This window comes from Coffea arabica, chromosome 11e (assembly GCF_036785885.1).
Source record: "Coffea arabica cultivar ET-39 chromosome 11e, Coffea Arabica ET-39 HiFi, whole genome shotgun sequence".
In the NCBI taxonomy this organism is placed as follows: Eukaryota; Viridiplantae; Streptophyta; class Magnoliopsida; order Gentianales; family Rubiaceae; genus Coffea; species Coffea arabica.
In genome coordinates this window covers 61,658,490-61,675,329 of record NC_092331.1, presented here as the reverse complement: position 1 = coordinate 61,675,329, position 16,840 = coordinate 61,658,490, and the positions used below count along the sequence as shown (strand labels likewise).

Genomic DNA, 16,840 nt, shown 5'->3' with positions numbered 1-16,840 from the left:
AAAAAAAAAAAAAAAGTAAACAGCATAACAAAAGTTGGTCTTACTAGTTTAACATGAAAAAAAAAAAATATTTTTGCCTGTGTTTGGATAGCAATATTATAACCGAGTTTCAGGAAAAGAGTTGGGTTGGACGGTAAAGAGGAAGGGATTATAGGAAGTAGGAGATTTTGACTTTAAACCCTCCCACTCGACAACAAAAAAAAGGTTCTATGGGATTGGGTACTTTTACAATTTGGCCTCCTCTATTAGAATAATGAGCAAGCATAATGTTGGAAACAAACCTATATTTGTTTCCCTTTTTTTGGTAAGGGGGTTTGAGAGTAAATCCTAATTACTTTAGCTTCTTGCATTATTCAATATGATTGATGGAATGATCATCTTATGATTTCTCTAACAGGTGTCCAGTAGACAACCCTGAACCCATCCATCATTATATGAATTTAAGTCGAAGAAGATGCAACTTATTTTTCCAAAATGTTGTAAAATTATGGCCTAGACAGAGGGTTCCCTATTTGAGTTTGCATGATATTTCATGAAGAAGAGCGTTTTTCCAGAATGGTGGCCTACTAAACGAGGTTCCCTATTTGAGTTTTCATGAGAACGAGAATTCCATTTTGGAAACTGAAGGTTGAGAGATACGTCAAAAATGATTTTGGAAACTGAGGGCTGAAATATAAATCAAAAAATGATTCTTCAATCTTGCTGGCTATGGGGTTCGAACCCATGCGCACTTATGTGCAGAAGATCTTAAGTCTTCCCCCTTAACCTCTCGGGCAAACCAGCGGGTGCAAGCATTTTTTTTATGAGAAATAAAACATGTGACCAGAAGTAGCATTCATTTGGCATGCCACTATTGACAGTCAGTCGTCCAGTACAGCGTTCATCAAACTAGTAAAACGGAGAAAGGAAAAATCATTTACTTTTAGGGGCCACGCGAGACTTTTGCTTCAAAAAAGACACTGCTACTAAGATAAATTGCGACTTAAATGGTTTAGACACAAATTATTGCGGGACAAATCGCTACTTTCAGGAGAGAGAAAAAAAATATTGAATCGAGTAATTAATGGGAATATCTCAATTCTTGACAATTTAAACTAACTAATTGCTTTTGTTGCAGGGTGTATATATATATATATATATATATATATATGTAAATATTGAGTTATGACCATTTTGACTCACCGACCTCATTTATAAATATTCATCTCTAAGCAGGGAGGTTGATTGATTATTGAGGTGGATTTTCATGCAAAGAAGGTGCAAGCAACCAACTTTTTTGTAATTGTGGATCACAATTCACATGCATTTGCTGAATCCAACATTATTATTATTCTTATTTCCTTATTAAGACGACGCAGTCCACCCAAAAGAAAACTGCCCAATCAATGCAACGTACCCCACGAATTTAAACCTCCAATCCAAACGTTGTTGTTAGTCTTTGGGCGGTTGTTGAGATCAATCATGCACAATTCATCCATCTGCGGCTCAGAATTTATACCCACAAGAAAACAAAAGCCGAGAGTTCAGTAGCTAATTGGATCGTACGGACACCAACCCTTTGCTTCTTTTGAATTTTGATTCATTGATTGATAAACAGTTGGAATGGCATTCGCCACAAAAACAAAAACAAAAACAAAAAAAGAACTGGTGCCAAATGGCAGGCAAATACTACTACTACTACTTATAACAAAATGCTCCTATGTATGGATAATGGATTGGACATCACCGACATGACAGGCATGCATGCATGATGATTTTTATCATAACTGCAACGGAAATTCAAATGGAGGGCCACTGATTTGCGAGAATTCAAATATAGATATATATATATATATATAGAGGAGGGTTTCGTATGTACGAGAGATCTTAAATTGGAATTGGAATGGCATTACCAAATTAAGCTGCAGAGGTAATCAAATTCAATTAGTTTTAGTAACTCCATGTTTATTTATGCATCATCGATCGATTCATCATCATGAGCAGGCATTCATTAATGACCATATATAACGCTTCCCTCTCATACCTGGATCCGAAGAGTTAGTACCCTATGCTCCACATCCCACACAAGTAACAGCACCAGCAAGGCAAAAAAATATCTCACCCCTCGTACGTACGCAAAAAAGTTGTGGCGGAGAGGAGAACCCTTTCCTTCCTTCACTAGAAAAGTACATACCTGCAATAACATGGCATGCATGGTAGTGGTAGGACCAACGCAAGGAATCCGCTGCTACTGCTTGGACTTCAATTATGAGCCTAAGGTTGACTCATGTGTATGTATGTATATATATACGCCACCGGCAAAGGCAGGTAAGATGCTTAATTAAAAGGAGAAACTAAATTAAAAAAAAAAAAGTAGTAGTACGATTACAACTCTTAATTAATTAATCCCACTCCCATCTTCTGAATAATATGAAACCGTTGTTGGACTCCAATCCAAATGTTCCCACTTCATTTGAAAATTTGAGCACAATCAATCATAATACAACAAGCAATCATTTGTTTGACTCTGACCCCTTTTGTTTGTCGTCCCACATTAATATTGACTCCTTGTTCAAGAAAAAGAATAATAATAATAATATTACTATGTTCCCGTACATTAATGGCCAAATTGGGGCAAAAACAAAAACAAAAAAAAAAAAAGAAGGAAAGAATATTGCTAAAGGACATAGAAGACAGAACCCTAGTAGTCTCCTTAGGTAGGGATCAAATGATTAATCAACAAAAAATCATGAGCCTAACTAATATCTTCATTATTGTCCTTGAAGGAGGTGTCGGGTTCATGTTCTGTACTCTAAATTTTACTTGCATATATATATATATATCCAAATACAAACCGTTCGAAAAAAGTTTTTTACCCAGGCAAGAAGGGCCTCCAACTCGAATCAATTTGAGCGCAAAAATGAAAATGTTATGCATGCGTGATGAGAATAAATGAATGATGATTGATTAGACAGGCCATTTCAGCTGGTTGTACGAACTAATAATATGTAGCCGTAAATCTTAAAAGATGGTGGTATTAAATACTATTATATCTAATCTTCAAAGGTGGATACGAAAGAAACCAACAAATTAGGAACAAATTTGAGCCTGGTTCAGAGTTCGAATAATTGTTCATCGATAGAGCACTCAAACAGGTTTATAATTGGTGACCAAAAATTTAAAAAAAAAGGTTTATTTAACATCAGAATCATGAAAGAACCGCGCAACCTAATTTACTAATAATTCCCTGTTCAGAATAGCTAGCGCGATCGAGACAATATTGAGAGACTGGAAGAACTAGATCGTGTCCTCATGTATGGACGATGTTAATTGATTGATAATATGTGGCTGTCCTCTTGCTCCCCGGAGCAGCCACCATGGCGCACTCTGTCGGTCTTAGCCCGCATGGGTTGCTACATGCATCGCGCTAGCACCGCATATCTCATCCCCACCCAATAATTCATAGTCAATTCATCTGTATTTCAAAGCATGTGCACAATTATCATCACAACATGGTGCAGCATGCATCCTTTTTTTTTCTTTTCTTTTTTTTCATATACATAACTGTTGTATAATCTAATCTATCTTATCTTATATTAGGGGAGGGAACGGATCTAAGAGTTATAGGGATAACTCCGAGAGAACTGAACTACCACCGGACCAAACGGATGCATTGCGCACCCACCCGTCTGAATTTTTTTAAGCAAAACTACTTTTAATGTGGCAATTGGTAGGAGGCAAGATTTGGTGAGCGCTTGCCTCCCACCCCACCAAGCTTTAATGCTTTGGTGGTGGCCACCAACTTTTGGACTGATGATTTATGCTGCATTATGCGTTCTTGTCACCCAATTTTTTAGGAAGTGAGCAGGCAAAAAGCTAAAAACTATAACAGTTTTTCTAGGGACAAATATTGTTATTTTACATACATCAAATCAAATTATTATGATACATTTTTTATAAAAAAAAATTTTAAAAATAGCAATTCAAATGAGCACCAAGAATTCGAGCTCAAGTTCAAGGTGAGTTGTTGATTGGCTATGCTTTTATTTTGAATCCGAATGGTATAGTAAACTCAAGCCACTTTTGTAATCTCAATTTGGGCTTTTCAAGTGTTTGCTTTGAATGGAATAAATCCCTTTTTTTTTTTCTTGGTTTACTTCCTAAGGATTTATGTTTTCTTGTGGGATGTGGGTTTTGGATAAACAAAATAGTTTGTCGCATGCCCTTCCGCCTGTAGCTGTACAATCTGCCCTCCCAAGCTTCTACGAACAGTTTCCGGCAACTTTGCCGGAACCTCGATCCTATTCGTAAAGCAGGCACGATTTGACTGCCCTTCATGAATGCACGAATAAATTTGGAATGATAGTCCATCACTTGCTAATCCACTTCTTTTTTGGAATGTGTATTAGCACTTGGAAGGCGTTCAATTCGACATCCTTTTTTGCCTTGTCCTGGTAGCATGGGACAAAGGGATCCTCGATTCCACCCTTCAATTCCTAAGTTAGGTGTCAAAAGGCAAACATTTATCATTTGAAGCAAGGAATAATTGCAGTTTCGGTACCTAAAGTTTAGACTCTTCGAAGACGTAATTTTTCAAATTTGATTGTAAACAAATCTAATCTTTAATATTGTTACTTTTGATATGAAAAATAGACAATTAAAAGAATTTGACCAATTACTAACGATGATGGCAATCGTGTGGATGTTAGCTACAATAATTAAATAAAATACTTAAAATGTGCACACAAATCACATTCACTTTCCATTTCTAACAATGAAGTCTAATAGGCTGAAAAAATAAAATAAAAGGGAGTTTGGCTAGCTGGCCCAGTAAACACTTTTTAAGAGAAGTTTCATGTATCAATTTTTTTAAAAAGTAAAAAATTTGATTCGGAAAAAATGTCAAAATGCAAGAGGGTGAATGTTGTATTCAAGATATTGGTTAAATGTAACTTAAGCACACTAAGGAGTGTCAATCCGTTAGAGAAAAATCCTTAAATAAATAAATAAAAAAACTAGTTGCATAAATTTTTGCTGACCTAGGTAAAAATAAATTTTAATCTTGTTGTTTTGACTAATATCTATATGTGACTTTCGTTATTGGTGATTGCTAAAATTGTCAATTACCTCTTTCTTCTTTTGATCAAAAAATTATCTCTTTCTTCTTCTTCTTCGGATAGAAAGTGGAACAATTAGGGGCTATATTTTGCCAATTGTTTTTCTTTTTCTTTAAAATAAAAAGCAACGAGGATCAATTATTTCTTCTTTAAACTATATTTTGATTTAGGAACCAAACTGTTGGAATTTAAATTATGATTCTCCTCTCAAAGCTAGTTTCCAACATGGCTTTCAAAAATTAGTTGTAGAAGAGAATGTCGAAAAAGGCAAAAGATATATTGTGCACGAAGGAAAAAAAAAGTAGCAAGCATATCAAACCAAAATTACTGAGCTTCAAAGAAAACATAACCCATAGAAAGAAAAATAGCCATATTCGGATTGCTATTGTTTAAGTAAAAAGTTTAGGATTAATCTTCTGACAGTGTATACACTTTCACCATGGACACATAATTCGAATTTAAATTTAAAACTTAAATTTTGCGCATGTGTCATATATCAAATCTTGATAGTGTATACGTGGTCAGTGTATATAATAAGATTTACTCAGTTTGATGCTTTTTATAAACACATTTTTTAATTATCTTTTTATCTCTCATACATCTACAGTATATCTTTTAACCAAAACTTCAAAAAATTCATATTTTTTGATCACCTTTTTAACCTCACCTATATCTACAATATTTTTTATTTACCAAAACTTCAAAATTTCACATTTTTTATTTTTAAACTAGCAATCCAAAGTATGATTTTCAATAGGGTCGGACTAGTCCGAGTCCAATCCGTTCAACCCGATAAAAAGCTCGATGAATCTACAATATCAGTGAGCTGGGCTGAGTTTGGGCTTCAAAACTAGGCACTCATTAACTATGAGTCGAGCTTGGGATTTATCAGACTCAAGCCCGATATAGGTCTGGCCCTACTTATATATATATATATATAATATAGGCAATATTTATATTTTGATTTTATACTGATATATATAATATTTATGTTTTGGTATTATATTATATACAATTAATCAATTCTATACCCAATTATATGATATTTTTATTGAGTAATTATTTTTTATTCATTGAATAAATTTTTGTCTTAGCATAATATTAATTGATTTCTTTTTGTGTTGGTATGTTTGGATTCAAGTCACAAGACTATGAAAAAATTTTAATAGTTGAAAATATATTGGCTTATGATCACATATTTCATTACTATTTTCTATGTACTTTGAACAAATTAAATATAAATATTGTTGAAAAAAATCTTGATTTATACTTTTTAAGAACCATTACTCGTTCATATTTAGTTTTAATGTTGTACTCATGTGAATGTTAAATTAGTTTTACAACTTAATAGTTATGAAAATTATATTAAGAAAATTGAATAATAAGTGAATTTGGACTAAATTCAAATAAGGTTCATAACTCGAATATTATGTGCGTTGAATATGAGTTTCACATTTATTAGCGCGAAACTCATAACCTGAAGTTTGAAAGTATTACAAATTAAATGAGTTGACCTCCAGCTTACGAAAGTCCGACTCATTAGACCCGATGTAGAGGCCTAATCTAGAGTGGACTACTTGGAGCACGATTTCACTCCATATCATAGGATAAGCACAAACGTTTCCGCTAATTACGGATCTGGCTTTGGCAATTTTAATTTTCCCTTGTTTTGGGGTGACTTGGGTGGCACTTGGCAGGTTCAATTGCGCTGCAAAATAATTGTGTGAAAATCGATGGTGAAAACTTCACCCACGTGGACTGGCACTGATCTGATACTAATTTAAATCCAAGTTTGCCGTGGCGACATCCGCTGGTCAGAGTTGGGGGGACGACAATATCAAATTAATACGAATTTACCTTTTTGCCCCAATCCGTAGCCGTCACCAGCGTCCTAATCGTTCATGTGATCCCTCTTTGCATTCCTTTTTCATTAGTCTTCGCACCTCCCTATCCCCGCCCCGGCCCCGGCCCCCGTCCCCACAAGGGGGAGGTGGAATTCAAGAACAAGAGGAGGAAAATAGAGGAATTTGAACTTATGACATCCAGTTTCTAAAACGTTTCAACCTTTTAACTTTTATATCAAGACCCTTGTCAAACTGTTTTTTTTGTCCACATTCATGGAATTGATAAATAAAACAAAAAAGAGGAAAGTACATAGATTTAAAGTTTAGAAGTGAGACTAAAATCATGTGCTAATACATGTTCGGCTTCTTCGCTAATAAGCACTTCTCCTAAGAAAATCATCTTGAATCAAACTGTCAATGTGAAAACTGTATTGATATATTATTTTTAAGTAAAAATACTATAATCAAATTATGATACAAATTGTACAGTTAGTCATTGGTTGACTCATATTTGTTAATGATTTACCACTACTATTTAACAGATGCAATTGTCTTTAATTTGTTGCATATGCAGGTTAAATTATAAAAAGGCTACTTAGGAGTATAACCTTAATTGGAAATGATTTAGTGTTGAATTGTCGGTAGATATATTTACATCCAATTTCAAGTCCTCTTACCCTCTATATCTATATCCAATAGATTGTTTAGGGTGTGTGTTGGATTCTAGATTTTTAAATAAAAATTGTTACGCTTCTGTGAACACATTTTTCAATCATTTTTTTTTATCTCGCATATATCAAATCATTATAGTAAATTTTTTTTACAAAAAAGTTCAGACAAATGCAATCCAAACAAAGCCTTAGTTAATTTGGTTAAAGAATCTTTATTTCATAAATGAACTCCTTACCAAGATGATAAATCACGAACATCACAAAATGACATTAAAATATGCTTTTTGATGAAAGTACAAATACGGGAACTTGACATTTAAATCAAGAACATCGTAATATGCAGGCAGGTTAGATAGTTTATTGCATGGGTTTTACTATTGGCTTCCCTTTATCTAGAAAATAAAATGTGGCCAAATTGGATTCCACGGTTATTAAAGTATGACTTGGGTTTAATCGGGATGGTTTACACGTCAGGCTATATTTCATGGCGCACTTTGCAGATTTTATTAGGCAATCAATAGGCACTATCATGTCCTAATTCGCTTTTTTTTTTTTTTTTTTGGTTTCTTTTTTCGACTGAGGTCCTCACCCGCTTGCCACTTAAATCAGATCCTTTCACAAAGTGCTTGATCACTTGAAAATGCTGAAGCAGCCACCATAATAATAAAAAAACATAAATGATGCTTATTCATCATCCGATTCTTGTTATTGCACTTGATTACTGTTTCTCTTTTGCTTAGGTTTAATTAATCATTTATTAGCGCCCGGATGTGGTTCCGCTCCACCTTGAAGACTTCAATAAAATCTAATTATCTGCTTATTATTAGGTCTATTCATCCTTTTTCTTTGAGTAGATAATATATCAATTCCGAGTTAATTATCAAATCTAATAATTCTTAGATCTCAGACGATCCTTGGCATTATATTTAAGCAGAGAATTTGATTTTTCGATCATTTATTTCTAGCATTCAAAACGGTAATGATAATGCTCTAATTTTGCATGTCAATCCTCAACTATTCCACGGAACTGGCTTTTCTTTTACTAATGCAAGCTCATTACAGGGCAAATGAGAAAAATGATTATACTTGCAAGTTAACAACTAGAAATGCAGTAGCAATTGAGATGTAAAACTATCATTGTATATTATCATAGTTATGATTCTTCTGACGAGTATTCATAAATTTTATATACACTATCGTCATTTGATTCATGATACGAGTACAAAAGTTAAATTTTAAATTCAAATTTTATATAATTGTCATTCATCCAACGCTGACACACTGTCAGTATAGCAAAGATTAATGTTATTTGTTAACAACACTTGAAGTATATCTAATTTATCATACGAATAGGCACCATTATAATTATTGTATATGAAAACTAACACCTGAAACTGCTGCGTATCCAATGAAGGAAGAAAAAAAAAAAAAATCCGTGGTCACTCAAGGTATAAAGTGCCGGTGAAAGTGAAAATCGTTCAAAAAAGAAGTCGGGTAACCTCCGTGATTAGAAAGAGAAGGAAGGATGGCAAAATGGACAAATTACAATCACATTTAAGCCAGATCTGCTAGCCGACAAACCAGGAGGTCGGCAACTGTCGGCCGATGAACTTGGGAGACAAAATCGGCCTTCAAAATTCCCAGAGCCCCTCCAAAATTATTATTTTTTTCTAGAGAAAACCCTCGAAAATCATTTTTAAATCCAAAAAAAAAAAAGAAGATGAAAGAGTACTTTCCATAACAGAATACTGAAAAAATTAACCTTCACTCGTAGTCCCCAGATTTGATATCATTTATTTTATTTTGTACCCCTATTTAAATAGTAATTTCAAATATTCCTCCCTATTTACTCCCCTGACCCCTCTCTTCCCTACTCTGCTAAAATTAACCAAAGCCCTCTCCCTCTCTCATTACCTTTGGCTTTCCAATTTCCATCATCATCACCATCATAATCATCTCTTTCTCCCTCAAGTCCAAATCTGAAAAGCAGCCCTTTCTCTTTCTTCCTATATGGTTTCTTGAATATCTCCTGAATATATGAGAGAGAACTAGTGAAATTAGCTAAAGCTGGTCAAAGGAAGCAATTAAAGTTTCTGCTTGTGATAAGGCCAATACAACACATGGTCCTTAATTTCTGCTCAAGTCTTCATTTCCTCGAGCCTCCGTCAATCATTGTACGTGATTAATTGCAAACCTTTTTGTATTTTGGTTCTGCTTGATCATGATTGTACATCATTTGGGTAAAAACATTTGCTCTTTGGTTGGATTTTAGGCTTGGGCTTTGCTGTACTCGTTTTCATCTGTTGTTTTGAACGCATATTTTCCTTCTACATCGGTTAAGATTTTTTCCCCTCCTATATTTTTCGTTAAAGAAGTTTATAAGTAAAACTACAAAATTTTCCACTTTGCTCCAACCAAAGCTATTGCATCGTTTGCCTCATTATGCCTTTCTGATCTCATCCGAATCCCAATTATGTAGGAACTAACTTGTATTCTGACATGTCAGAATTTGTTTTTTCAAGTGATGGGTTTTTAGTTAAAGAAGCGAGGATTTTGTTTTTAGCATCTCTTCGTTTCCACAATCTGGATGAGGATTTGAGTTTTGCTATTTTCCGTTTGGGGTTGATTTTTACTTTTATTATTGTTTAAAATTTTCTCTTTTTATTAAGTTAACTTGCCATGGTTATTGGTGCATTACCTTATTCATAGATTCTGATTATTTCTAGTTACGTACTAATTTTTCAGGTGATGTAAAGTTGAATCCCCGTTAATGTGAATCATGGAAACTGCTGAAGTTGAAGAAGTTTTGCTCTCAATTGGGGAACCAAAGGTATGTCTAATTGGTATATTCTGCCTTTAGGTTGTTGGATGGTTCTATATATTGGATGTTTGGAGGGTTCTTATGTACATGTTTGTCTGACTCGTTTTGATTCTTTTTCCTTTAGTACTTGATATTTGGCATTTTGTTCTCAATGAAAGGTTTTGTCTAACGGTACACTTATGCTTTTTAATTCAGCCATTTTGGTGTATGATGATTCTCTTTGAAAAAATGACACTTTTGTTAATAATAATAGTTGGGTCATGTTTGGTAGCAGGATTTAGTTTGATTACGTTAGGGAAAAAATATAGTTCACCTGATGATTTGGAGGTACTTTTGAGGGCATTGAATCCAATTTGTTGCAGCATCTTTGATGGTTTAACTCTTTTGTTGTGTTATGTAATATCAATCACAACTTTCTAAGGTCTTTATTGTAATTCATGAATGTTGCAAGCAATTGACAAAAAGACAAAAAATGTGGTTGGTTTTGTAGTTGCATGGAGGGATGTGTAAGAGTTTATCAGCAATTTATGCTAAAGTATTGGGGATATTTCCTGACTTGGAAGCAGCAAGGCCAAGAAGTACATCAGGCATTCAAGCATTGTGTGCATTGCACATTGCCCTTGAGAAGACGAAGAATATTCTTCAACACTGTGCAGAGTGTAGTAAACTTTACTTGGTATGGCTGTGAACTTGTTTACCATGTGGTGTTTATCTAAGCTATTTTTTTCTTGACTTTGGTTCTCAATTCGTCCCCTCACACTAAACGTCATAAAAAATCTAACCTGCATTTGCCATTTAGTGAACTATTCGTTTTTTTCTGGTTGTCATTTTGGTAACCAGAAGATACGATTTATCTCCTCGCTTTCCTGTTATTTGGATAGACAGCTACTAGGAAATATTTGATTGCGTGAAAACAGTGGCGACTCAGCTGTTTTTCTGATAGTACAATGACTTGCATGCTATTCCTCATAGTTGGAATTTTGGACTTTATCATACTGAAAGCCGTCGAATTTTATTTCTTCTTTCTCCACTTATTCACTAACACATTCTTTTGATCAGGCTATAACTGGAGACTCTGTTGTTCTAAAGTTCGAGAAGGCAAGATGCGCTCTTGAAGATGGTCTGAGGCGTGTCGAAGATATTGTTCCACAAGCTATTGGTTCACAGGTAACGTTTATATTAGTTCTTTCTTTTAGTGATCTAACTTGATCCTGCTACTACTGTTAGTCTTTGATGTGGTCCAATACATGTATGCTCTAATCAGTCTTGCATGTATTAATTAAGCATCATTAATATTTCATTAACGGACATTTGAAGTGCTTGTGTATTGCAAAGACGATTTTTGGATCAAGATAAGTATGTGGTTTTGCTACTTTTAAACTGGTTGAAAAATAATGTTTTAGCTATTTTTTCGGGGCAACTTGAGATTTGAGCATTTCGGACATTGGTTTGTTCAAATTTTACCATATCTTCTGGACTTTTGAGCCTCATCCTGTAGATCTATCTGCCTTATGCATCGTAAATGTTGCAGTCATCTCCTCCTCCTCTTCTATTGCTTTTCATTTAAGTTCTTAACCTAGTAGTGTGCATTCTCCTTTTGTATTTCATTGGTTCTTCTTGAAGGAAGCGATGTCAACCCAGCCTTTTTCTAATTTCAGATATCAGAAATTTTGATTGATCTTATGGGGATTGAATTCTCACTTGATTCGATGGAGAAACAAGTTGGTGACGAGATAATTGCATTGCTCCAGCAAGGTAGAAAATTCAACAACTCTAACGACACTGGTGAACTTGAATCTTTTCACCAGGCTGCTTCTAGACTTGGTATCACATCTTCAAGAGCTGCACTTAGAGAGAGACGGGCTTTGAAGAAACTTATAGACAGAGCTCGTGCTGAGGAAGACAAAAGAAAGGAATCAATTGTGGCTTATCTTTTGCATCTAATGAGAAAATATTCAAAATTATTTAGAAATGAATTTTCGGATGATAATGACTCACAGGGTTCTACACCTTGTTCTCCAACTGTTCAAGGATCATTTGAGGATGGTAGTGGGCCTGGAATTAATGGCCATGCCTTTGACAGACAACTCTCAAAACTCAGCTCTTTTAACTTCAAGCCAAACTTCAGGAGATCTGGGCAGATTCCTGTCCCTCCTGAAGAATTAAGGTGCCCAATATCATTGCAACTCATGTATGATCCTGTAATTATTGCTTCTGGACAGACGTATGAAAGAATCTGCATAGAGAAGTGGTTCAGCGATGGGCACAAGACATGCCCAAAAACTCAGCAGCAGCTGTGTCATCTTGGATTGACTCCAAATTACTGTGTAAAGGGTCTAGTTGCTAGTTGGTGTGAACAGAATGGAGTTCCTGTTCCAGATGGCCCTCCCGAGTCTCTTGATCTGAACTACTGGAGATTGGCTCTGTCAGACAGTGATACTGCAAAATCAAAATTAACCAATAATGTTGGGTACTTCAAGTTCAAGGGTGTGAAGGTGGTACCCTTGGAGGATAGTGGTGTTATTGAGGAAGCTGAAGGAAATGAAGTTGAAGATGTTTCTCCACAGGAGCATGAATGTGGGGTCAATTTATTCGAAAGATATAAAGACTTTTTGGTCATCTTAGAAAAAGAAGACGACATAACAAAACAGTGCAAAGTGGTAGAACAGATAAGGCACTTGCTAAAGGATGATGAAGAAGCCAGAATATACATGGGGGCAAATGGTTTTGTTGAAGCATTATTGCGGTTTTTGGACTCGGCCTTGCAAGCAAGGAATGAGACAGCTCAGGAAGTTGGAGCCATGGCTCTTTTCAATCTGGCTGTGAATAATAACAGGTACTTCCTTTGTAAATCTTGATGTCTTGAATTTTGGACATTGTTTTCAACTACAGAGACGCGGGATAGAGGTTATATTGCAGTTTATAGGTGCTTATTATTAGAATGGATTATTATTAGAATAGATTATTATACACTGGAAGTTCTTATTCAATTTCACTATGCTGCTCTTCAGAAACAAGGACTTGATGCTGGAAGGAAAAGTGCTTGAATTGCTGGGGAAGATGATCATTAATTGCAAATGTGCTGGAGCTGCAACAGCCCTTTACCTTAACCTGTCTTGCCTTGAAGAGGCCAAGCCCATTATTGGATCCAGTGAAGCTGTCCCTTTCTTGATTCAGGTTCTTCAGCATCAACCTGATGTACAATGTAGGCTTGATTCGCTCCATGCCCTTTATAATCTTTCTGGGCACCAAGCCAATATCCCCCACCTTCTATCAGCTGGTGTCATTGACAGTTTGCAAGTCCTTATCACAAATTCGGGTGACCATTCTTGGACAGAGAAATCCATTGCGGTTGTCATAAACTTGGCTGCAAGTAGATCAGCGCGTGAGGAAATCATATCTTCTTCTGGCCTTGTCAGTGGGCTTGCAACTATTTTGGATGTTGGTGAGCCTGTTGAGCAGGAGCAAGCTGCTGCATGTCTTTTAATACTATGCAATGGCAATGAGAAGTGCAGTCAAATGGTCCTTCAAGAAGGAGTGATTCCTTCTTTGGTTTGTATTTCTGTAAATGGGACGACGAGAGGAAAACAGAAAGCTCAGAAGCTCTTAATGTTGTTTCGTGAGCAGAGGCAGCGGGAGCCATCAGCTGTCCAGGCTGCGCTGCAGCCTGAATGTAGTGAGATTCCCGTAACCACAGAAGATGCAAAACCACTATGCAAATCAGTTTCCAGAAGAAAAGTGGGAAGAGCCTGGAGTTTTTGGTGGAAGAACAAGAGTTTTTCTGTATACCAGTGTTAAGAGACTCTTCTTAGTTCCTTTGCTGACAATCTTGTACATTAAATCACGTATCTCTCCTTTGTATTAATTAGTTCTGTCCTATTCAATAGGCATCGTGTTTTCCAGTTTCCTGTTTCCCACAGAAGATATGTACAGGTTCCTGTAAGGCTATAGCCACTAAATTTTGCTTGCTTTATCTTCCTGATAGAATAGCGTACAACTACCCAAAAGTGAACCCTTAGTTGAAGTTTTAAAAGTGAATCTCCTGGTACTTAAAGAACGGGAGTCTGTAAATGATGTAAACTTGCATCGCGACCAATTGAAGAGTTAGATGGCATGCTATTCAAAGGGAAGGCGATCTTGTGAATTTTCCTTCATTATTTCTTAGATTTCTCTTTCACGTTGCCGTTGTGGTGTTGTTTGTTGAGCATGAGCTGGAAGTGAGTTGTTGCATCTTTCAATGAGTTGACGCAGGGAGGGATCGATTTCTTTGTTTGGGCCCTTCAATGCCTCCTTGTATCGCTGGCATAGTTATTATACCCGGCTTGGAAAGGAACCCGGCGAAGGAAAAGGGTTAATGGATCACTGATTTAATCAATGGATGGATGAGTGGTTGAATTAGTGGATCACTAAATATATTTAAATATTATGTTTTATAAATTTTGATATAAAATATATGATATAAACTGTAATAAACAATGTCATAGTAAATGCTCATTCAATTTAATTCACTATAGAATAATTAATTCATATAAGAATCAATAAAATATAAATTTATTTAGTAATCCACCAAATTTCAAGTGTAAAATTTTATCTGTATTTAGTATAATTATCTAGCTTATTTATGAATTTTAAGTGCAAAAAATTATTAAAAACAATATTTGCCTTTAACATGAATTATGTAATATGTTATTTTTGAAATCCATTTTATAACTTATAGAGTTTGGAAGGTTATAAGTTTTTATTAAAAGATTCCAAATAAATTTGTTTTAGAGAAATTAAAAAAAAATAGAATTAATAAAACATTCATATATCATAAGAAAGTTACTCTACTAACATTTGGTAAGTGGCCTGGTGGTAACTATGCTCTAGTTATGTGCTTAAGTTCCCAAGTTTGAGTCTTAATAAAAGCTAACTAAAAATTTTTCCACAAAACTCGGTTTGTGAACAAAATTTGGTCGGGTTTCGGTTGAATCGTTGAATTATTGACCAGTCAACGGTTCTTATGTTTAAACGGTCTAATTAGAAACTCAGCTCAGCCCAATAGCTGGTTCATCTGGTTGATTGGTTTGATTGTCGGGCCGGGCTGGGTTTAATTGCTGGGAATGCCATTTTAAAACTTCAATAGCACTCATGTGTTTAACTTGCAACAAGCCCGTCTAGCTCAGTCGGTAGAGCGCAAGGCTCTTAACCTTGTGGTCGTGGGTTCGAGCCCCACGGTGGGCGTTATTAATTTTTTGGTCAATCGCAGCGCTTACTTACAAGTTGTGTCTCAGCATTTTCTATGTTGTCTTCTATGTCCAACCTCGTGGATTCTCCTGGCCCCTTCTTTCACACAAGACTTGTAATAAGCTCTTTTCCTTTCATTTCAACCACGCAATTGTTTTTGCTCCAAAAAAAAAAAGGTATCAATTGTCACTTTGCTTGGGAAGTTAATTTTTCTCCCAACCTTTATTCGCTTTTCTTCATAGATTCTGCCAAGATTGTCGTTTGCGGAAGTTAAAAGTGTTCAGAAGCAGGGCGAATAATCAATTGTAAATAAAAAAAGCTTGTTAAAAAGAGCTTGTTTCATCAACGATTTGTAGGACAAATGCAACTCTGCATACAGTCCATATATCATAAAATGTACTATAAAAAACAACATTACAAGTTTCAGCACTGTAGAAATGCATGCGAACCCGTAATCATGCTATATTCTGCGGCTGCTGATCAATGATCAGAACTAGGCAACTACCATGTTTCTCCTGGGGTACTGTTTGGCAAATGAATTTTTTGGGTATTTGTCTAAAATTTTAACTGTAGCTTACTGTAAAAGTTATAAGAAAAATTTTTGAAATGTGTAAATTTTTGGATATTTTGAAGTGTATAGTTTAAAAACTTCTAGGAGTTTTTTGAGATTATTGTAGCTAAAGTTGTTAAAAAACTTGTAGAAGACAAACTTGATCAAAAACTTGTTTGCCAAACGGGTATCTACCACGCAAATCATTTCAGGTGTGTTATCTGATTGCCATAGCAGCAATACCTTAATTTGATACTTACTGGATTTATTTCAGGTGCCAGCTTGCTTCGTATAGTTCTAAAATTGGATCATCCAGGTCAAATCCTGCAATGCTTTCCTGTAGGTCTTTCTCTCTGTCTATTTCAACTCCTCCTTCACTGATTGTGCTTCGAGGAGTTTCATATTGTGAGTTATTATGATTGTCCTCTTTAGTTTCAGCATTTCCCTTTGTTCCCTTTTCAAGCATTTCCTTGTAACTGCACCTCATCTCATCTTGGAATGGCTTGTAGAAAGACCCCTTGGATAATTCTGGAGGTGAGTCTGTATCTTCGTTGAGTTGACATTGTGCGATTTTTGGCATTTGAACGCAACCCTTTTCGCTTTCAAATTCTTTGGCCATTTCTCGTGAAGGA

The 16,840-nt window shown here is 35.4% G+C and overlaps 1 protein-coding gene and 2 non-coding genes across 3 annotated transcripts; 2 read left to right on the top strand and 1 right to left on the bottom strand.

Annotated features, from left to right (window-relative positions):
* Positions 1-700: 700 nt before the first annotated feature.
* On the bottom strand, positions 701-783 carry TRNAL-UAA (transfer RNA leucine (anticodon UAA)). Its single transcript has one exon. It is a non-coding gene; the product is annotated as a tRNA-Leu (tRNA).
* Positions 784-9,447: 8,664 nt separating this feature from the next.
* On the top strand, positions 9,448-14,562 carry LOC113716807 (U-box domain-containing protein 6-like). Its single transcript, XM_027241268.2, has 6 exons — positions 9,448-9,785; positions 10,357-10,441; positions 10,923-11,108; positions 11,492-11,599; positions 12,091-13,268; positions 13,444-14,562. The coding sequence occupies exons 2-6, from the start codon at positions 10,391-10,393 to the stop codon at positions 14,228-14,230; spliced, it is 2,310 nt and encodes a 769-aa protein (XP_027097069.2). The 5' UTR covers positions 9,448-9,785; positions 10,357-10,390; the 3' UTR covers positions 14,231-14,562.
* Positions 14,563-15,582: 1,020 nt separating this feature from the next.
* Positions 15,583-15,655, top strand: TRNAK-CUU (transfer RNA lysine (anticodon CUU)). Its single transcript has one exon. It is a non-coding gene; the product is annotated as a tRNA-Lys (tRNA).
* Positions 15,656-16,840: the final 1,185 nt, after the last annotated feature.